General features: G+C 43.1%; 1 protein-coding gene across 11 annotated transcripts in view; it reads right to left on the bottom strand.

The window, feature by feature from the left end:
• Positions 1–23,428, bottom strand: part of BICRA (BRD4 interacting chromatin remodeling complex associated protein) — a 122,962-nt gene that overhangs the window by 65,035 nt on the left and 34,499 nt on the right. For 2 of the 11 annotated variants that reach the window (XM_056539925.1, XM_056539935.1), the window contains exon 1: positions 10,367–10,388. The exons of 7 other annotated variants lie outside the window; for them this stretch is intronic. In XM_056539925.1, coding sequence (XP_056395900.1) covers positions 10,367–10,385 — 19 coding nt within the window. In that variant the 5' untranslated portion in view covers positions 10,386–10,388. Of the gene's footprint in view, positions 1–10,366; positions 10,390–20,079; positions 20,249–23,428 lie in introns of those variants that run through there. 2 more of the 11 variants (XM_056539931.1, XM_056539934.1) reach the window with 2 other exon arrangements.

Raw genomic sequence — 23,428 nt, 5'->3', positions numbered from 1 at the left:
TGAGCTTCTGAAGTTAAGGTTGTTCTTTTCTGTCTAAGTGCTCTCTGATGACACGTGTCTCGGGAAACGCCCAGTTTAGAAGCAAATCCCCCATAGTAAACCTCTTCTAAACTGGGCATTTCCCGAGACACGTGTCATCAGAGAGCACTTCGACAGAAAAGAACAACCTTAACTTCAGAAGCTCATAAGTACTGAAAGGATTAAGATTTTTTAATAGAAGCAATTTACAAATCTGTTTAACTTTCTGGAGCCAGTTGATATATATATATATATATAAAAAAAAAGTTTTTTCCTGGAATACCCCTTTAAACGCAACATTCACCTTTCGATCGGGACTCCCCTGGTTTATTAGCTAAAGCAGACAGCTGCTTCCAGATCAGCTGCCAGCCCTGCCACACCAAAATAGAAACATTTGATGGTACGGATACCATAGGGGCATGCTGGGAGTTGTAGTTTTGCAACAGCTGGATTGGTTGGGCTAACACTGCTCTAGGGCAGTGGTCTCCAACCTGCGGAACTCCAGATATTGCAAAACTACAACTCCCAGCATGCCCGGACAGCCAATGGCTGTCGGTCCGCAGGATAGAGACCACTGCTCTAGGCGGTACAAGGCACAAAAGTAGGATTACACAGCACTGGCCGACCAGGACACAGTAAAGAGGATAGGAATGGACTTTAATAAACAGGATGCAACGCGTTACGCTGCGCAAGCGCAGCAAAAAGCGTTGAATCCTGGTTATTAAAGTCCATGCTGGGAGTTGTAGTTTTGCAACATCTGGAGGTCCGCAGGTTGGAGACCACTGCTCTAGGGGGTACAAGGCACAAAAGTAGGATTACACAGCGCTGGTCGACCAGGACACAGTAAGGAGAATAGGAATGGACTTTAATAACCAGGATGCAAAGCTTTTCGCTGCGCTGCGCTGAATCCTGGTTATTAAAGTCCATGCTGGGAGTTGTAGTTTTGCAACATCTGGAGGTCCGCAGGTTGGAGACCACTGCTCTAGGGGGTACAAGACACAAAAGTGCATCCAATGTCACCGCAAAAAAAAATAGCTATTCACATTGCAATGCAAAAACAACAACAAACGTGTGCCGGCATCTGATCGGATAACCTTACTCACATAGGGCCGCCGCCGTGGGCTATTACATTACAGGAAGTCGCTCTTCATCAGGACTAAAAAGAAGAATGCGGCTTCCTGACAGACAGACGCTGCCGTACACTTCCTGGTTACATTGTGATGAGCTCAGCACAGATCTCACTCTCTGTACATCACTACTCCACATTAGCGTACAGTGCTGCGCTCTCCTCCTATGTGCGGCGACAGCTGCACACAGCTTTAATAGCCCCGGCGCTCCTACGGATCACGTCCGCACAGCTTCTATATGGCGGGCGGCCTAACGCCTCTACAAGCCAAGGTTCACCTTTGAAAATCATTTTACAGTTTTCGTTATACAGTCATCATCTACATATTGTGGAGCACTAATGTAAATACATTGGGGGACATTTATCAATGTTGGGGTATGGTAGGGTGCACAGACTTGACAAATTTTGCGCAATTATAGAAACCAGTGAGCCGAAGAGATTGGTTTAAGCTTTGTGCTCTGGCATCTGACACTTTTGTACGTGTCCTATTAGGTGGTGTAGGTTTGCCCCAAACAATTAGGCTTTTCGCAAAAAAAAAAAAAATTTTTTTATTTGCACAAATAATAAATACTGCTCCACTGCAAAAATTGGGTACGGTGCACCAAACAGTAGACAAGAATTGAGCAAAAAGTACAATTGCGCAAAATTTGCAGGAGCATTTAAAACATTGAAGTGGTGTAAAGCCAATGATAATGTCCCACATAGGACTTATCTGGTACTCTACATGTATCATCATCGTAAATGCATACAAAACAGATTTCGCTAGAAAAATTTTCGGAAAACCACCGCAGCAAAGTTCACCACACTGTGCAGATTTTGTTGTAAATTGCTGTAAAATGCAGATTTTGGTGTAAAATGGTAATTCATCAACGGTAATGATAATCCATCAATGGACTTTAATAACCAGGATGCAACGCATTTCACTGCGCATGCGGAGCGAAACGCGTTGAATCCTGGTTAGTAAAGTCCGTTCTATCCTCCTTACTGTTTCCTGGTCGGTCAGCGCCGTGTGAGCCGGTTTTCTCCATTGAAGCCATGTACATATAAATATACACTGATTGATTAACCATTAGGCTATGGTCACATGACATGTTTGCCTGAATTTCACGTCCGCATTTATTCGGTTCGGATTCCGCATCTGTCCAGCATTTACGGAATGTATGTGGAATTCTGCATCCTTTCTGGATGACTTCTGTATGATTTCGCAGGACACTTATAATAGGTGGGCTTTATTTTAAAGGAGTACTGCAGTCGAAGTGTCTGATTGAGGGGGGTCTGACCACTGGAACCCCCGTGATTTACGGTACGGAGACCCAGAACTGCCGCGGCTATGCACGGCTAATGCTTGTGTTGTGGGCAGACACGCGCCCTCCATTCAGCTATATGGAAGAAGAGGGGAAGAACGAATGCTGCATCTCCACCTGTCCCATAGAGATACATGGAGGGGAGGTGTTGGCAGCGGCATGCGTTAAGGTCATGTTCCGGGTCCCCATACAGGAGATCGCAGGGGGTCCCAGCTGTCAGACTCCATGCGATCCGACATTTATCCTCTATCCTGCGGCAAGGGGATATGTTGTCTTCGGCTGCAGTATTCCTTTAAGCAAAAGTTAAATTCCGTACCAATTCTGCGTTTTGCGCAGAACTTGAAGCCCCACTGACCTCAATTAGATTTCGCAGCCAAATTTCACAAAAATATAAAATGTAATTTTTTCGAAATTCGGCTGCGAGTTTGAGTTTGGAACTCTGAATTTTAGCTGCGGAAAGACAGATGCAGAAACTCTGCATTGTGAATGGGACTGCGGAATCCCATCAAAGTATATTGGCTTAACATTCATGTAGAATTGAAACGCAGAATTACTTGCGGAAATTCTGCCATGTGAACATCGCCTTACCATTACTACAAGTAAAAAGGCAAGTCAAAAACTGGAGACCCAACCTCATTGTGACACCTCACTGCTCACAACACAAACAACATGGCATCCAACAACCAAAAAACCATGCCCACATGACTAGAATTCAGCTACAATAAGTATAACACCAGTATGCTGCCAGTGATACACAAACCATATGACGATAAAACATGCATCTCAGCACTGGGAGTAAGGGCATGTTCACACTGTATATTAGGCTGTCTGCTACAGCAACGGCACCTATTCAGTTTGGGCCATATATGCCACTCGATAGCATGGCCTGCTGTTCTGTAATATAGTGGGCCAAAAGGAATCACTGGGCACTGCGCTGTCCGTCACAGGGATGCCGACGGATACCTAAATGAGCATTTTATACAAGAAAATGTATTTACAGAAAGTGCATTTTACAGAGGTTTTTTTTAGCAGTGTTTTCCCAAACAGTGCGTCTGCAGCTGTCGCAAAACTACAACTGCCAGCATGCCTGGATATGCTAGGAGTTGTAGTTTTGCAACAGCTGGAGGCACACTGTTTGGGAAAGGCTGCTCTAGAGGTTTGGTAAGATCACTAAGGCTATGTGCACCCTAGCATAAGGTTAAGGCTGTCGTTCTATTTTCCTGGCAGGGACGGACAACCATCAGACAGGAAATACTTGAGCTGAACATCCACAGCATAGTATTTCTAGGCAGGAAAGTAGTGTAGCGGGCCGCATGATCTACCCACCATAACATAAGGCACCCTGGATAACTGGCATCTGATCATAAGTGATTCCTTCCTGATCATTGCCTACCATGCACAGGACAGAAGCGACTACCTACCTATCACATCATACCACCTGCAAGATGTCCCCTAACATACGGCGACCACCAATCCACAACTGCAGATCCCAAGGTTATAGATGGAAATGACATGACTGGTTACCTTCATATTAGACTCCAACGCTATGAACAGGCAACTAAGTGATATGGCCACTAAAAAGGAAGCGCGGATCGGCTTATATTCTATCTGGCAGAACAATATGTTGCGTTTCCACTGATAAAACCAGCGCTGGGTAACGTGGTGGTGGTGGTGATGATGATGATGATGGTAATGAGTTTCAGTCTCACACATGGATTCTGGTCCCTGGAGGAATAAACCAATTGAAAATATGCACACGACATAAGAATGAGGATGGAAGAAAAACAAAAATAAAAAGTAAAAAATTAAATTAAAACACTGTTTTACCACCCTGGCGGGTAGATGCGCCATGGTGTCTATGTCTACTCCTATGAAAAGGAATGGAACTCTGCTGAACCATGTAAGACAAGAAGATGAATTTGATGGATTTTTGTTTGTAGCTACCTCAGGCTGCAGCAGTGGATTTTGACTCATGCAAACACATTTATATGAAATATTTTAAAAGGCGATATTATATATATATATATACATTTATATTATATGGCACGATTTCATCTGGTGCCATTTCCAAGCGGTCTTAGCGCCCAGCGGTAAGTCAAATGTGCAAAATGTCCGCACTTGTTTTCAGAGCGGACATTCCGCACATTTTTCGCCCATGTGAGCCCGGCCTAACAATCCCCTCAGTCAAATGATGCTTAGGATGATGTGGAGCAATGGTCTCCAAACTGTGGCCCTCTAGGTGTTGCAAAACTACAGGTATGAAGTATTGACCCTACAAATGCTGCAAATTTGCCGCAGACACCGATAAAATAATAAAAGGAAATATTTTATCAGACAACGCATTTTGAGAGTCTACTGCCCTCTTCCTCAGGTCCATCTACTGCAAACTACAGGTTTGCTACATCTGGAGGTCCACGGTTTGAAGCCCACTGATGGAGGGGAATGCAAGGACTGTGTAAGGTCGGACGTCAAGGTGGAAAAAAGCCTGTGTAGATTTAGTGTCGGGTAGCCTGGATTATTGAAACTAAATGTGGCTAACCTCCATCCAAAATCTTGTCTAAACCTGCAGCATACAAACTGCATATTTGGAGCTGAAATCTGAGAACATGTATTGGCTTTCTGCAGCAGATTTTAGGATACATTTTTCCGATGGAAAAATACGTTTGTGAGAAAATACCCTGAGTAATGGCTTACCAGGGAAGTGTCCTGGCTTCTCAACACACAGCAGATTTTTAGGGCCTGCACATGTATCGCACAATTTTATCTATTGCTGCCTATGTTTCCATGCTGATCCCCCCGTTCTACCCCGAGCCGACACTACAGTGTTAGATGTCAGGATTACAGGTAACCAAAAGAGCCAATCAGCGCAACCGTTCCAGCGGTCATCTGACATCTGCTATTCATCTAACACCAAAGTGACGTCCGGAGGCAGGTGGAGGTAAGTTAAAAAAAAAAAAAAATTGTTTTTTCCCAAAGATGAGCGAACGTTACTAGTGGAATCCTGGCTCCTAACTTTTTTTTGCTGGCTCCCAGATTCATAACAAATTTGCCCTGCAACTATTTTATCATAATCTGTAATACGTTTCCAGTAAGGAACACTCTCAAAGTATCCCTAGTAAGGAACTAATGACAGTGGTGGCCTTGCCAAGCAATCTGCAAGGGACAAGTATGTAGACACTGAATGGCATGTATAGAATGAAGAGACAGCAGGCAACACACGCAGAGCGCAAGGAAGGGCAAAGCACAATAAAGTAACAAGACACCACTGATCACTAAAGTCATATTAAAGGAGTACTCTGGTGCAGAGTATTCCTGCTCCGTCCTGCAAAAAAAATGAAAATAAACCATCACTCACCTTCCTGGGTTCTCGCGGAGCGCCACTACAGCTGATCGGTCCTACGGTCCATCCTCTTCATACTTCCATGTGAACGAAGCGACACATGGCGCTCAGCCTATTGCCGGCCGCCGCCATGTTCAGCCTCGGCCCATAATAGGCTGAGCGCCATGTGACGATTCGTTCACATGGAAGTATGAAGAAGAGGATGGACCGGAGGACCGAACAGCTGTAGCTGCGCTCCGCGGGAAGCCCAGGAAGGTGAGTGATGGTTTATTTTCATTTTTTTTGCAGCCCGGGCAAGACGGAGCAGGAATACTCTGCACCAGAGTACTCCTTTAAGGCTATCTTATTTGGCCATATTTGCATATTATATACACCAATATCTTTATGCACACACACACACACACACACACACATAAGGGGGTTTGAAAAAGCTATTTGCTACAAATTGGTTTAAAAAAAAAAAAAAAATAACTGCCTTTTTATTTTAAAATAACTTTTTTCCACTGACAACAATTATTAAAGAGAACCTGTCAAACATATTTTCTAAACTAACTCAGGTTATATTCCCTAACTACTCATAACATCCCTCCTGCCCTTAAAAAAAAAAAAATTCTGAGCTTTAAAAAGCTGTGTATCATACCTTTCCCCTTGCTCCCATTGTGTGAGCTCCCAGCATGAGAAAGTGGGCGTTCCCCAGCAGGCGCGACGTCACAGAAGCCTGTGAGAGCTGTGCCTCACCATGCCCCGCACTCACTTCCTGAGTTTGGTCTCTTGCCAGGCCGGGAGGAGACCTAACTGTTTGACTTGCGGCAGGAAACAGAACAGAGCCACAGTTTTTTTCAGTCCCTTTCAAAACATATAGGGGGAGATTTATTAAATCCTGTCCAGAGGAAAAGTTGCTGAGTTGCCCATAGCAACCAATCAGATCGCTGCTTTCATTTTTCATAGGCTTTTCAGAAATGAAAGAAGCTATCTGATTGGTTGCTATGGGCAACTCAGCAACTTTTCCAGTAGACCGAGATTTTGATAAATCTCCCCCCCCATAAAGGTTGAGAATTTTAACAGCAAGTAAATAGCAAAGTGTCTTATAATAACATAAGGAACAATATATTAAAAGTTTAGTTTGATGACAGGTACTGTTTATAAGAAAATCTGCCAATTTACTTTAACTGTAAAAACGCAGTTTTGCGGCTGAAATAAAGTAGCCTATTTTACAGTGCGAGTGTGAACACGGCCCGCTACACTTACATGCAGGTTAGAGATAAGCAAACCGATTTCCAATTGATTTACTGGAGTTAACGTGCCAACGTTTTATCTGCCCATCGGCAAATCGCTCTGCCCAATTCTAGGAATAGATTCGTCCACGTAGAACAATGGAGAGAAATTTGCAAGCAGGTTTGAGTATTTCCTGGTCATCCAGAAGTGGCTGCTCATGATGACGCTTCCTGGAGCCAGCAGGGAACACACAAGGTGACAAAACCGCTGCGACGATGACAATTCCCAAGACCACCCCTGGCTTATTGGCACCGTTACATACAGCTCTTTTATAGTTCCTACTGACCTATAGACTAGTGGTCTACAAATTGTGGACCCCCAGATGTTGCCAAACTACAACTCCCAGCATGCCCGGGCAGCCTTTGGCTGTCTGGGCATGCTGGGAGTTGTAGTTTGGCAACATCTGGAGGTCCAAAATTTAAAGACCACAGCTATAGAACATATGTAACAAAATTCACATACAGTATTTGGCGCTGGCATAAGGATATATCTATCTATCTATCTATCTATCTATCTAGCCACGCAGAGAGAGAGAGATGCGAGGATAGCACACCAGAGTAATTCCACAGCAGGTGGGTGCAAGCCAAAATCAACAGTCCCAGTCGCAGACTGTATAGCCAATATCCAAAGCAGGTATTAGGCAGCACACCAAATAGTATTCAAATCAAAAGTGCGGTTTAATATCCCATATCAAGATACAACGTTTCGGCAGTATCACACTTGAGAAAGGCAGTGTGATACTGCCGAAACGTTGTATCTTGATATGGGATATTAAACCGCACTTTTGATTTGAATACTATTTGGTGTGCTGCCTAATACATGCTTTGGATATCTATCTATCTATCTATCTATCTATCTATATAGATATATATTTAGATTAGGGGTGTGAATCGCCAAGAATTTGGCGATACGATTCGAATCGCGATACCAATGTGGCGATTCGATATGTCCCGATATATTGCAATACAGTCTAGGTGACGATATATCCCGATTCTGTCCAAAAAACAAATGTCTTTTACACTTTTATTAAAACTTTATTTTTAGTTTTTTTATACACTTTATTAGTCTTTTAGGAATCATTAGATTCCTCAGACAGATGAATAGAGTTCTTTTGAACTCCATTGATCTACGATCCATTGATAGAGCCTGGTCCAGCCAGGATCTATTAATGACAGAGCCCTCCGCTACCTCCACAGTGGATCGCCCGCCCGCGATCGCGCTGCAAGGGGGCGATCCACCCCACCAGGGAGCATTCACAGATCCCTTTAGACACCGCTGTCAGCTTTGAGAGCGGTGATCTAAAGGGTTAATAGCCAGCTGCGGCAATCGCCTAATGCTGGCTATTAGCGGCGGCCCCCGGTTACCGAGAACAGCCGGGGGCTGCAGAGTATGGAGCGGGCAGGAGTCCGGAGCCCGCTCCATACAGACTGCAGAGCACCGCATGCTGGATATTAGCAGCGGTGATGCATTAGCAGAGTATGGAGCGGGCACGAGTCGGAGCCCGCTCCATACACCCAGAGTCAGATCCGGCTGACAAAATGTGGCACTTGTATCTCCTGATGCCCAGAACATGCTGTTCCGGGCGTCAGGAGATACTGAATCGATTCTTTTAGTGATGTGGAATTTGTATCGGCAAGTGAAAAATCGCGATTATCGCGCAAATCGATTTTTTTCTTACATCCCTAATATATATATATATATATATATATATATATATATATATATATATATATTATTTATGTGCTGTTATTACATTGAATTACAAATCACTTTAATGGTGCGGATACAATAGCTATAACATCAAGTTCACACTACAATTTTGACGCAAAATCTGCACAATTTTACACATTACGTGAACACTATTCGCAGGCACTACAGGTTTGCCATCGTACAACAGAAAAAACCATAATGCAATTTGTCGAAATTCCCAGTGTGTGAATACAGCCTTACAGAGCACCATGCGGATTAGCGTTAAAACAATACCGCAGACACGACAATACAGCAACCACTATGACGGCGAACATAAATTTAAAGGGGTTATCCACCAGAAGGTGATTTTAGCACATACCTAGCAGACAGTAATGGACATGCTTAGGAAGGATCTGTGCTTGTCTTAGGGCTAAATGGCTATGTTGTGAGATTACCATAATACTGTGGCTAGCTTTTTATCAACTGGTATTTCCTGTTTGACTTTTCTTTTTTTGACTACAAATCCCACAATTCCATCTTCCTCCCTCCCACACATCAGCCACCCCACCCATTGAAACATAAATGAGCTGCATCCATTCAAATAAGTGTGGTTTTCAATCAGGGTGCCTACAGCTGTTGCAGATTGATCTCTCTCCCACCAAGCGATCCCTCCACCCATTGAAGCAGACAGGCTCCCTGTCATCAGCTGACTAGTGAGTCAAGTCTCTGGTGCATTGCAACCTGGGAAAACTCTGAGACAGCAGTCATTTTGTATGCTGTTAAAAATAAATATTGGGGTGAAAATCACAGAAGAATTGTGAGAAAACCATCACACACAGGTACAGACACTATATTATGAACTACACTAACTTTACAGCCCCTGTAGCATAGTCAAATTAAAAAAATCCTGGAATACCCCTTTAAGGGACCACGTCAGAGCGCTTAGCATGGTGGCGGTAAACTTCTTGGCACATTGACTGGACGGCTCATAGGAGGTGCCCAGCCATGACAGAAATGTGGCACCACAGTTTACCTCACGCTATACAGATATGGAGGTTTCTCTACACATGCATCATACGGAGAATACACTTATGACTCACATTCAACATAAATTAATACTACCGCATAACAGACAAAAAATAACAAAAATTGCTATAAACTTAAATCCTGTGAGTTTTGTTTAAAAAAAATAAAATAAAAAAAATTCATTCTATTCAGCCATTTCTGAAGGTGGCTACACACATTGGGGGAGATCAAAACCTGTCAAAAGGAAATGTTGCCCATAGCAACCAATCAGATTGCTTCTTTCATTTTTAACAAGGCCTCTACAAGATGAAAGTAGCGATCTGATTGGTTGCTATGGGCAACTGGGCAACTTTTCCTTTGTACAGATTTTGATAAATCTCCCCCATTAGGTTCAAGTCAGCGGATCTGTATGGGGGCACCCCCACCATCCTCTGAATCTAAGTTTTCATCATTCTTCCTCTGCAAAAATGTTGAGCGAAAAATAAAATAAAAATAACAGCCAGAAATGCCACGCTGCATTTTTTTTGTGTGAAAAAAATGAAGCGGCAGGTTGTTAGCTGAAAGTCAATAAGAAAACGCTAAACCCACCTGATGACTTTTCACTCATCTTTGGCGTTTTTCTGCGGTTTTGGGTTCAGTGTCACTTTTTCAAAATCGCTGCATGTTGAGACTATGGCCTTTTTGTGGACAAAATTGTCCCATTTCTCTCCCATAAAAGTCTATGGGGGAGATTTATCAAGACCTGTGCAGAGGAAAAGTTGCCCATAGCAACCAGATCGCTTCTTTAATATTTAACAAGGCCTCTGTAAAATGAAAGCAGCAATCGGATTGGTTGCTATGGGCAACTTTTCTCTCCTATGGGAGCAACAAATGTGGGATTAGCATTGGTGATTTTCCTAGTGTTTTTTTTTTGCCCCCCCATTTCTTCAATAGAAATCCTTGCGTCACATCACGAAAAAAAAGAAATAGATCACCTGACTTATGATAAATTGCAGGGTTGCAGGGGGAAAAAAGCCCCAAAAACGGTATCTTGGGAGCATAAAATGACAGGACAGTTTTTTGTGTTTTTTTTCCCCCAGGTAAAAAAAAAAAAGAAAAAAAAAAAGAAAACTGTCCTAAAAACTATTCCTATGTGTGTATAGATGACCTCAGAAAGCTGATAGACAGCCAACATAGCTACTATTACTGAGCGGTCGGAAAGCTTTTTCCTTACTGACTTTTCACAAAAAATAAAAAATAAAACACCACCACCACCACCACCACCACCAAATGGTTCCACACAGTTTTACCAAAGGATTTTCCTAAAGAACTGGAGCAAGGACATGTTTGGAGAAGGGCTTCTATGTATAACTAGGAAGTTGTGATTCAACACTATTTACAGATGTCATGATTTGCCAAATTAAAGTCAAATAGAAAAAAATAAAAATAAAAAAAACACCACAACATAACAAAAAACCTCAAAAGGAAAGGCGTCTTTGTAGTTTAGAGAAAAAAATTAAACAAATTGTTCCCTAAACCAGCCAGGGCTATCACCCTCATTGTAAGAAGGGGAAAAGGTCTCTAAATCTCTATTAACTACATGGTAACATCCGCACATGTCTACTAAATACTGCAATAAAAACAATACACGTAAATGACCCCTTACACCAATATGCCGGAACGGACAGGGTGTATCAAATAGCCATTCAGGAATCTATAGGATAACACTAACTAGCTAGTAAATAGTGGCACAAATCTGGCATTTTTTGTAACACTAAACAAAGCATACAGCAGAAGGGTCACAGGTAAGGTAACAACTATCGTTACACCAAAGATCCCCGAAAAAAGGGACCACTAAACCCTCTTACATACACTACCTAAAACTTACCTTTTAATGTCACACAGATTGAACGCACAAAGTTAGTTAAAAAAAAAAATCACAATATTGCCAGAGTATTTTGATAATGAGTGCACTGAGGTTTGGTAATTTGTTCCTCAGTGGTGCTTATCACAGTATATCATATTAAACCGCCCCATCGGCCTCTCATAACGCCATGACTTGCTGGTGGCTGCAGTCCACCATCACACTTGTAAAGACTTTGCCAACACTAAGTTTTAAAACATCAACACACGTAGCCCCTCTGACATGTTTCGCTTAGCCGAGCTTCTTCAGTGGTTGGGGCAAATGGCCATTTTCCTTGCATTTTTGGTAGACAAGAGGTAGAGCAGACAAAACATGGAAGCATGGGCCAACAGCAACCAACTCAGAAAAAGGCCATTCGTTTTCTAATCTACTCGGTAAATACGAAAACAGATATTTGATTGGTTGCCATCGGCAACGGCCCACATTACACAAACCTTGCCAACACAACAATAAAACAATACGGATTCTCTAAATTACACAATAGCACAGAAGCGCCTGTCATATATAAAGCCGCTATGACTATTTTGTGTGAGATGATAGAAATAAATTACCTGCTATTTTGGGGAGATTTATCAAAATTGGTTTGATTTTTACAGTGGGCAGGGAATTATGAACTGCAACGCAAATGTTTCCATGCAAGCCCGGACCTCACTTGTCTACATCTAAGCTACAGTGATCCCTCAACTTACAATGGCCTCAACATACAATAGTTTCAACATACAATGATCTTTTCTGGATCATTGTAAGTTGAAACCAGACTCAACATACAATGTACAGACAGTCCAGATCTGTGAAACGTGTCAATGGCCGGAAGAACAGACCAATCAGATTGGGCATTTTACTGGTAAAACACCTGTATTACTGAAGTGTATGCACTGACTGGTGTCTGGTAGCGCCCCCTACAGTACAGGGAGGTATAACATGTTCTGCACTACTCTTTACCTGTATTACTGAAGTGTATGCACTGACTGGTGTCTGGTAGCGCCCCCTACAGTACAGGTGTATGGTATCTCTGTTTCCTATGGAATCACATTATTAATTTATTGGATTACAAGGCATATGTTTTTGCTGTACACAATAACGCAGACTACTATGCTATAGTTTTCAGCAAAAAGCTAAAAAGAAAACACACATAAAAAAAGTAAAACAAAGACAAAAGGAAACAATCTGTTACACCTTGGTAGCCAATGTTTATGTACATTAAATGTAAACAAAAAAAACTGTGTGACCCTTGGCCAGTGTTTCCCAATCAGGGTGCCTCCAGCTGTATCCTTCGGCTGTCCAGGCATGTTGGGAGTTGTAGTTTTGCAACAGCTGGAGGCACCCTGGTTGGGAAACATTGGCCTAGGCTTATCCACATTCTGCAAATGTATTACAAGATTTTTACTACTGAGGTCATCATACTTAGTGTGGCGGGAAGGAAATCTGGAACAAAATCCACATGGAACACAACCACACTGCAGCGGAAAGTGTCAGGCATGTGTGGACCTGGCCTTATAGTTCTCTCTAATGATATGCATGCATAACATAAGGCCGGGTTCACACCACGTTTTTGCAATATAGTTCCCATATACGTTTTCAACGTGAAAACCGCACGGAACATTGAAAACCGTATGCATCGACTCTCCATTGAAAACCGTACACCATACGATGCATCCGGTTGTGTCTGTTCTGCATCCTGTACGGTTTTGTAAGTTTTTTTCTAGTACCCAAAACCGTAGACTACCATGGTTTTTGGTCCGGGTGAAAAACCGCATTGAAAAGTCTACTTTTTTTTTTTTTTTAACATGGGAGTCAACGGGAACTGTACAGAACCATATGTGCGTATGATTCCATCCGGTTTGCGCCATACGGTTTTTGACTTTGCACAGTTTTTTTTCTTGGAATTTCAATCAAACAAGTGAAACTTTATTCATAATGGAGTGAAAAGTTAAAAACGTATAAGTTTTTTTTCTTAAAAAACGGATGCAACCGGACATAATTTTTCAACCGTATATGGTTTAAAATCTGTACACACGTTTTGATACAGTTTAGTCCGGTTTTGAAGAATCCATTTTTTTATCAAAAACCTGATACGGAAAACTGTATTGCAAAAACGCGGTGTGAACCCAGCCTAACACAAAAACTGCATTACTTTTTTCCCAGAATACTGTGTCGTGGGTTTTACATGGGGCCTCTCACTGATCATTAATAAGCGATCAGGGTTGTGTCAATTAGGTAGTAACACGTTACGACAACAGCGAGGCTACAATCCTGCATGTTGTTTTCCTATAAATCAGTGCAATTTTTAGATGGATTGTTAATAGAGTTATCCAGGAATAGAAAAAAAAAAAAAGCAAAATTGTTTCCAAAAACAGCACCACATCTGTTCTCAGGTTGTGTGTGGTATTACAACTTGGCTTCATTCACTTCAATGGCACTGAGCGGCAATACTGTTTCTGGAAGAAATTTGCCCTGCTTTTTAAATCCAAAATAACCTCTTTAATGTCTGCGTTATTCATTGTCAATTGGATAACTAAATAGTTCAGCAGTACAACTGCAAGTCCCATCGTTTTCAGTAGAGATGAGCAAACTTACAGTAAATTCGATTCGTCACGAACTTCTCGGCTCGGCAGTTGATGACTTTTCCTGCATAAATTAGTTCAGCTTTCCGGTGCTCCAGTAGGCTGGAAAAGATGGATACAGTCCTAGGAGACTCTTTCCTAGGACTGCATCCACGTTTTCCAGCCCACCGGAGCACCTGAAAGCTGAACTAATTTATGCAGGATAAGTCATCAACTGCCGAGTCGAGAAGTTCGTGACGAATCGAATTTACTGTAAGTTCGCTCATCTCTAGTTTTCAGGTGTCTACACAAAGGGATCAAGATTCACTGCCATTTCTAATGTGTATGGGGATAAAACAGACTGACATGATTCATCATATCCATCCCCTTTCCCTCAAGATGTATGCTCAGGTGATATGAGAATGCATGTTTTAGGAAGGTGTGGGGGGGGATCTTACATGTATAATCGGCTAATACTGAGCATGTCACTAGAGTTACACAATCTGAACCACGGGCAGCATAAATCGGCGGACACCACAACTATCTACGATTCTTTTGGAATAGCTGGACCGAGGCTGGGTGTGATCTGAGGGCCCCCCGCCATGATTGACAAATCTTGTCCTATAGGAAAATAGGGAGAGATCTGTCATTCAGGACCTGGGACCGGCCCAATGACTGTGAGCCCCATTTACATCAGGCTTTATTCACACTTTAGAATGTCCGCTTGCGGATTCCGCACAAGCTAGAAAGCACCCAAATGAATGCAGACGCGGAATTGGTGCGGATGCGCAGAAATTCTGCAGTGTGAATAAATCCTTAGGCCACGTTCACACGGCAATCCCGCACAGCTTCCAGTTCAGCAAAGCTCACTGAACGGAATTGAGGAATGTTCCCTAAACACAGAATTCTGCCGAAATTCGAGTCCCTTTGACTTCATTGGAATGCCTGCCACGGAAATTCCGATCTCTGAATGGGACTGCAGAATCCTACTGAAATCAATGGGCTGTAAATTTAAGCGGAATTCCGCATGGACCCTTTTTTGCTTTTACAAAGCATTACAGGTCGTTGCGATAAGGGATCCTATCAGCAGTTTCATACTATCCATAGTTCAAGCAGCATGAAACGAGTGACAAGTGACAGAGGCTTTAGGAAAAAAAAATTATAATCGTGCAGGATACAAAACAATTGTTACACGTAGCCACCGTTGACACCAGAGGATCAGTAGTACCAAAGAAGTTCAAAGGCAGTGAAAAGAATATATTGCTTTAAAGGGGTATTCCAGAGGGAAAAAAATATCTTTTTATATCAACTGGCTCCAGAAAGTTAAACAGATTTGTAAATTACTTCTATTAAAAAATCCAATTATTAATTCCAATAATTATCAGCTGCTGAAGTTGAGTTGTTGTTTTCTGTCTGACCACAGTGCTCTCTGCTGACATCTCTGCTTGTCTCGGGAACTGCACAGAGTAGAAGAGGTTTGCTATGGGGATTTGCTTCTACTCTGGACAGTTCCCGAGACACGAGTCATCAGAGAGCACTTAGACAGAAAAGAAAAAAACTCAACTTCATCAGCTCATAAATACTGAAAGGATTAAGATTTTTTTTTTATAGAAATAATTTACAAATCTGTTTAACTTCCTGGCACCAGTTGATATATATATATATATATATAAAAAAATCCTGGATAACCCCTTTAAGTCAGGGTGGCCATGGCATTATACTGTGTTTACATCTGTAAATGCTCCTTCGCAGATTCTAAGAATAAATAAATAAATAAATTTATCCCGGTAAAAATGACAGACCCCATTACTGTCGATAGATCTGTCGGGCGCTGTTGATGTCTGACATGTGATGGATTTGGCACTGCTGTCGTTTTCGTTGTGCTGCTCCTATGGTGGTGCAGAACAACGTAAGTGAGGAATACACGGTGTGCCTCCAGCTATTGCAAAGCGACAATGTAAAAGTTTTATTATATAAAAAAATAAAAAATAAAATATAAAAACGTATCCATTAACAGATGTTGTTGCATGTCATACAGTAGTGGTCTTCAAATAATGCACCTCCAGCTGATGCAAAACTACAACTTCCAGCATGCCCGGACAGCCGTTGGCTGTCCGGGCATGCTGGAAGTTGTAGTTTTGCAACAGCTGGGGGTGCACTGGTAGGGAAACACAACCTTAGATAGATCCCTAGTAGTAGGATACACCAAGCAACGTAAAAACAACAAAGTCAGAAACCGTAACACAGTCAAAAGAGGGAAATGGAATCTGACAGCTGTACAGGGTTTGAGCCATATACGTGTGACTGGAGCATCTACCACCCAACACTTACACAATAAACAAAACCACAGAGAGGCCCATTTACTACGTAGCTACAGACATGTCTATTGATGGGCAGATTTAGCCAACACCCCAGGGTGCTTGTATTACCCTACCCTCTAGAAGGGGATTCGTAGTAGGACTAATCCATACCAAAATAGTGGTCATTTAGAGGCAGAAAAGTTTGCCATTTTTTTTTTTACTTATTATTTTTTTTTTTTAGCATTTACTATGCAACCTTATTAGTACAACAATACGTATTATTTAAGTCACAAAACCAGTGGAGCACAACGACCCATAGGGAACATCTGATTCACTTTACCTACTAAACAAGGCACATGTGACTCTATAGAACTCTCCTAGCATCCTGCATTTCATTCACTGTCACTTGCTGGTATCTGGGCATCGCGTATATTTGGGGGGAAAAAAAACAACAAACAAAACACATTAGCCCCAATGGCCCTCATTTACTTAGAAAATCGGGTTGTAAGTCTATGTTGCTTTCTTACCCGACTGCTTTTTTCCCCTGGTATTTATTATTATGTCGCACCCTGTTTGTCGCACGTGGGTTTTGTTGGTTTTGGTTTCCAACTCCTCTGAGTTGTCGGGAAAAAATCCACAACAATTCAACAAATTCGGGTTGGAAACCTTTATAAATACGTGGGAAAGCTCAGAAATGTCGGGTTACACCCCTTTTTCGGGTTTGGGAGAATCCACATCGGGTCCGTCGGGAAAAAAATGTTGCATCGTGTCGCAGACTGCGACAAAAAAAAAAAAAAAAACGACAAAGCAAGTCGGGTTTAGAATAGTAAATGAGGGCCAATATCTTGCTTTTATTTAATTTCCTTGGAAGGGTAACTGTTAGGCTCTATTCACATGGCAAAATTTCCAGGTGGAATCCGGTAGAAAAATTCAGCTCGGAAACTTTGTTGCAACAGACACCCATTTTTTTTTTATAGAATACTGCTGCACAGTGCACACAGCGGAAACCTTTGCCGCATAAATTCCGTTTTTGGCATCCGTAGAAAGGACTGACATGGTCCTAGCGCTGGCTTGTTCTGCCAGCGCCTGCTTTTTGCAGAATGTCCGCGTGGATATTCTGCCATTTGGAAAACATGGCAAACATGGGTGGACATTCTGCAAATAGTATGTTCTGGTGGCGCTAGAACCACTTTGAAGTGTGCCATCTCAGACAGGAATGCATTTCCGAGCTTATTCCACCAAAAGAATAAGCATGTTTGTTCTATCGGTGGAGAGAGGAATCGAAATGTCTGCGGCAAAAAAAAAAAAAAAAATGCAGCAGAATCACATAGAAAACAATGAGACTCTGCTGTAACAAAATTTCTAAGCAGAATATTTCCGGCGGATTCCACTAAGAAATTCTGCTGTGTGAACATACCCTAACTGGGGCTACATGGATATTATGCAACCACTGCGATGTGGAAACTAAGCAGAAAAAATAACTACTACAGATTTCAGAACTGTGCAGGTAAAACCATCAGTGACCCAAATCTTTGTCACAAACTTGCAGAAGTTTTCGTGCCTGCAGTGAGGCTTTAAATGCTGTAGCAATGTTATTTTGTTTTGTGAATTTTTAACCTTTTTAATGTAGCTGGGGCAAAATCTGCATGTAACACAAACAGTTTTAGGGTCAGTTCACACGTGCATATTTTCTCCTGCGGATCTGCTGTCACAGATTTTGCTTCCCATTGAAGTCAGATCTGCAGCAAAAATACGCATGTGTGAACGCACCCTTAGGGTGCGTTCACACAAGCATATTTTCTGCTGCAGATCTACCGCCGATTGATTTACCACCGAGATTTTGCTGTCCACTGAAATGAATGGGTGGCAAAATCTGCAGCAGCAAATCTGTCGCAGATCTTCAGCAAAAATATGCTTGTGTGAATGCACCCTTAGGGCGCGGAAAATCCGCCGCAAGCCCCATTGAAGTCAGTAGGGACTGTGGCGGATTTTCCGCAGCGTAAATTCCGCCGCGGAAAACCTGCTGCAGACAGCCGAGAAGAGCCCGCCCACTTTCAAATACGCAACGGAAAACCCGCAAAAAAGCTGCGCGTGTGAACGTACCCTTAGGGTACGTTCACAAGGGCGGATTTATTTGCGGGTTTCCCGCTGCGTATTTCAAAGGGGGCGGGCTCTTCTCGGCTGTCCGCAGCAGGTTTTCCGCGGCGGAATTCATGCTGCGGAAAATCCGCAGCAGACCGTACTGACTTCAATGGGGCTTGCGGCAGATTTTCCGCAGCGTAAATTCTGCCACAGAAAATCTGTTGCGGACAGCCGAGAAGAGCCCGCCCCCTTTCAAATACGCAGCGGGAAGCCTGCAAATAAATCGGCCCGTGTGTACATACCCTTAGGGTATGTTCACACAGGCGGATTACTTGCAGAATTTCTGCAGTGTATTTGATGTGGAAAATCCGCAGCGGATTTTGTTACCATTGACTTTAATGGGTCAGGAAAAAATCCTCAACCGAGGTAGATTTGCAGATTTTCCTTCGGACCCATTGAAGTCAACGGTAACAAAATCTGCAGGTAATCCGCACACGTGAATGTACCCTCAGGGTACGTTCACACGGGTGGATCTATTTGTGGGTTTACCGTTGCGTACTTCCCGCGGCTGTCCGCAGCAGATTTTCCACTGTGGAAAATCCGCCGCAAGTCCCATTGAAGTCAGTAGGGTCTGTGGCGGATTTTCCACAGCGGAAATTACGCAGCGGAAAATCTGCTGCGGACAGCCGAGAAGAGCTCGCCCCCTTTCAAATACGCAGCGGGAAACCAGCAAATAAATCCGCCCGTGTGAACGTACTCTTAGGGTGGCGCTCACACGCTATTACTAGCAGCAGGTTTCACGCTGCGGGAAACCTGCTGCGAGTTACACTACCATTTATTTGAATGGGTCCACAGACAGTCCACAATAGTGTCAGATTTGCAGACTGTCAGCGGACCCATTTAAATCAATGGTAGCGTAACTCGCAGCGGGAAACTCGCTGTTAACGTGTGAACGCACCCTTATAGTGGAAAAATCTGCTGCATGTGGACCCACCTTTTGAGAAAAGATAGATAAAAGCTGCTCATAATATACTAGACTTTAAAACACCCCCCTAGCAAGATATTTTTACTGAAAAGTGTTACCAAAATGCAAATCTTTCAAAATTCACAATAACGCTAAATACACCATCTGAATAAATATTCTAAATACACCATCTGAATCTTCAGAAGATTAGAATAGAGTATTTTATAGACATATATGTAATAGATGATCACTATGCCAGAATCCTCAGTGGTCAACAAACTATCACTGGTGGTAACCCAGGATCACAGTGTCAATCATCTAGCTATAGTACGGCCAGAATACGGAGACCCCTCCACATTTTGCACCTGTATTACAACCTCATGTCCAGGCCCAGCTGCGAGTCTAATGGGCCAAACAAAAAGCTTTAAAGATACCTATGATCCTGTCAATTCACAGAATTAGACCCGCTGGGCCGGTATTTGTGGCTGTGATACAGATATTACACTCACCTGAAACCTGAATCAGGAGGAGAATGTTTTTGGCCAGTCATTGCCCATTGCTGTTACCCTCCATACACCACCTTCAAATTTTCACCTCATATACAGGCAAAATGTTCTCCATTAACATGATCATAAGAAGACAGATAAAGCATTAGATGTGCAAAACCAGTCCAGGATCCTGACAATAACAATAAACCAGCAATGAAAATTTCCACACAAAAACATAACCCAAAAGATTAAGCAGCACTTGCAATTGTTGGGTCTTCCCTAGCAGCTTGGCCTGGGCATTTCCTGGAAGATTATAGTCTTATAATGCAATGTTGGAGTGGACAAATCCCAGGAGCAAGGATCCTGATGGCCCAATGGTCTTAAAGCTTTGCTACAGGCCCCTATCTTCCTAGGGAATTATCTACAACATCTTCGGCTATGTTCACCTCTACGGGGAGCTCCGTCGCAGAATCCGTTTAGTAAGCGGGACCTGCCGTAATTATTTTGTCTGGTCAGATCCTGCTAAATAAATGGACACCAGATGGACCATTAAAGTAAACGGGATCCGTTGTGAAATGGACCGTCCAGTGTCATTTTCTGACCCCGAACGGAGACCGTGAAGCAGATGTAAACAAGGCCTGAAAAGGTTCTTATTGCAGAATCCTCAAAGAAAGTCTGATGGGTTCCTGGCAGCCAAAAATAAGGCAGGAAAAATTAGATTGTGAGCCTCTTATTGAGGACAGGGACTGATGTGAAAGATACCAAACTCTGTACAGCGCCATGGAATATGTTGGAACCATCCAAGCAATGTGAAATATTCATTATAATACATGCCCATATCCTAATATTTACCATTCAGGACATACACTAATAAATCATAAAATTAAAATAAAAAAAATACATTTCCTAAATTATCCTCCATTAAAAATAAAGGTGGCTTTAAGGGAGAACCCTGACCAGACATTTCCATTATGAACCAGTCCATTCTATATACAGGATTAACCTTAATAAAACTAACACACAACTGGTATATAAATATATCAAAGAGATCCCAGCTACACATACACAGCTAGTAAAGTAAACTTGGGGACAAGCTAAAGGGAAACCCCAAACCTTGGAGACACAAGATGTCAGCATGCTAGACACCAACACACAGCACAACTCCTTATCAAAAGTGTTCAAAACGTCTATACGACAGGGTCATTGGTATAAGAGGGTATGTCACAGGGGCACCCCGAACCCTTGCTGATATGACACAACATTAAACACATTTGATGACGTAGACTCAAATACCGGGGGGAATTGACACAGACTCAAATACCGGGGGGAATTGACACAGACTCAAATACCGGGGGGAATTGACACAGACTCAAATACCGGGGGGAATTGACACAGACTCAAATACGGTGGGGAATGACACAGACTCAAATACGGGGGGGATGACACAGACTCAAATACGGGGGGATGACACAGACTCAAATACGGGGGGGATGACACAGACTCAAATACGGGGGGGATGACACAGACTCAAATACGGGGGGGATGACACAGACTCAAATACGGGGGGGATGACACAGACTCAAATACGGGGGGGATGACACAGACTCAAATACGGGGGGGATGACACAGACTCAAATACGGGGGGGATGACACAGACTCAAATACGGGGGGGATGACACAGACTCAAATACGGGGGGGATGACACAGACTCAAATACGGGGGGGATGACACAGACTCAAATACGGGGGGGATGACACAGACTCAAATACGGGGGGGATGACACAGACTCAAATACGGGGGGGATGACACAGACTCAAATACGGGGGGGATGACACAGACTCAAATACGGGGGGGATGACACAGACTCAAATACGGGGGGGATGACACAGACTCAAATACGGGGGGGATGACACAGACTCAAATACGGGGGGGATGACACAGACTCAAATACGGGGGGGATGACACAGACTCAAATACGGGGGGGATGACACAGACTCAAATACGGGGGGGATGACACAGACTCAAATACGGGGGGGATGACACAGACTCAAATACGGGGGGGATGACACAGACTCAAATACGGGGGGGATGACACAGACTCAAATACGGGGGGGATGACACAGACTCAAATACGGGGGGGATGACACAGACTCAAATACGGGGGGATGACACAGACTCAAATACGGGGGGATGACACAGACTCAAATACGGGGGGATGACACAGACTCAAATACGGGGGGATGACACAGACTCAAATACGGGGGGATGACACAGACTCAAATACGGGGGGATGACACAGACTCAAATACGGGGGGATGACACAGACTCAAATACGGGGGGATGACACAGACTCAAATACGGGGGGATGACACAGACTCAAATACGGGGGGATGACACAGACTCAAATACGGGGGGATGACACAGACTCAAATACGGGGGGATGACACAGACTCAAATACGGGGGGATGACACAGACTCAAATACGGGGGGATGACACAGACTCAAATACGGGGGGATGACACAGACTCAAATACGGGGGGATGACACAGACTCAAATACGGGGGGGGGGGGGGATGACCCTACGTATAACACGGTATAATGCAGAGAAACCTCTAACTTTTTATTTAGCATTGGGATTCACTATAGGACCCAAGGATCCAGGATGTGGGATTGGTGTGTGTACAGCATCATAAATTGGGGATATCCTCATCAGACTTCAGTGGACATTAAAGGGAACCCCCCCTTATCCGGGTAAATGTTACAAAATACTCCACATAAACTCCTTCACCTACAGCTTTTCACATGACAGGAAGGGCTCCGACCCCGATATATATATATATATAAAAACTTTATTATATATATAAAACTCTAATATATAAATATGTATATAAACTAATATATAAAAACTTCAATAAGGGGGGGGGTCATGTTATGCATATCACAGCTGTAGACTTTAAAGGAGACTCCTTCTAGACACAATGCAGAACATTACATGGAAGTCTCAAGCATCGTACAAATCAATGCAAACCTCTAGTGCGGTGTCCTCGCGCCAGTGGCAAAACCACAACTCCCATCATGCCGGGACAGCCGAAGGCTGTCCGGGCATGATGGGAGTTGTGGTTTTTCAACATCTGAAGTTGGGGAACCCTGCTCTACTGACTGCTATGTAATGTGGGGATATATATATATAGTCTTCAATAGTCAGAAGTTAAAAGGAAACTATACTTCTAGCACTGCAGGCCTGACTGGTGTACACAGCGATCCCCAATACTAAGCATCACTATACAAATGCATTGTCCCCCTGCTTTCTAGGCTCCAGGCCCCATCCACAGCTTGCAGGGCACTTGCAGTGTCCAGTCCATGGTATCCT

Source organism: Hyla sarda, chromosome 9 (assembly GCF_029499605.1).
Source record: "Hyla sarda isolate aHylSar1 chromosome 9, aHylSar1.hap1, whole genome shotgun sequence".
NCBI classification, from domain to species: domain Eukaryota; kingdom Metazoa; phylum Chordata; class Amphibia; order Anura; family Hylidae; genus Hyla; species Hyla sarda.
The sequence above is the reverse complement of the archived record's forward strand: the minus strand, read 5'-3'. Positions and strand labels throughout refer to the sequence as shown.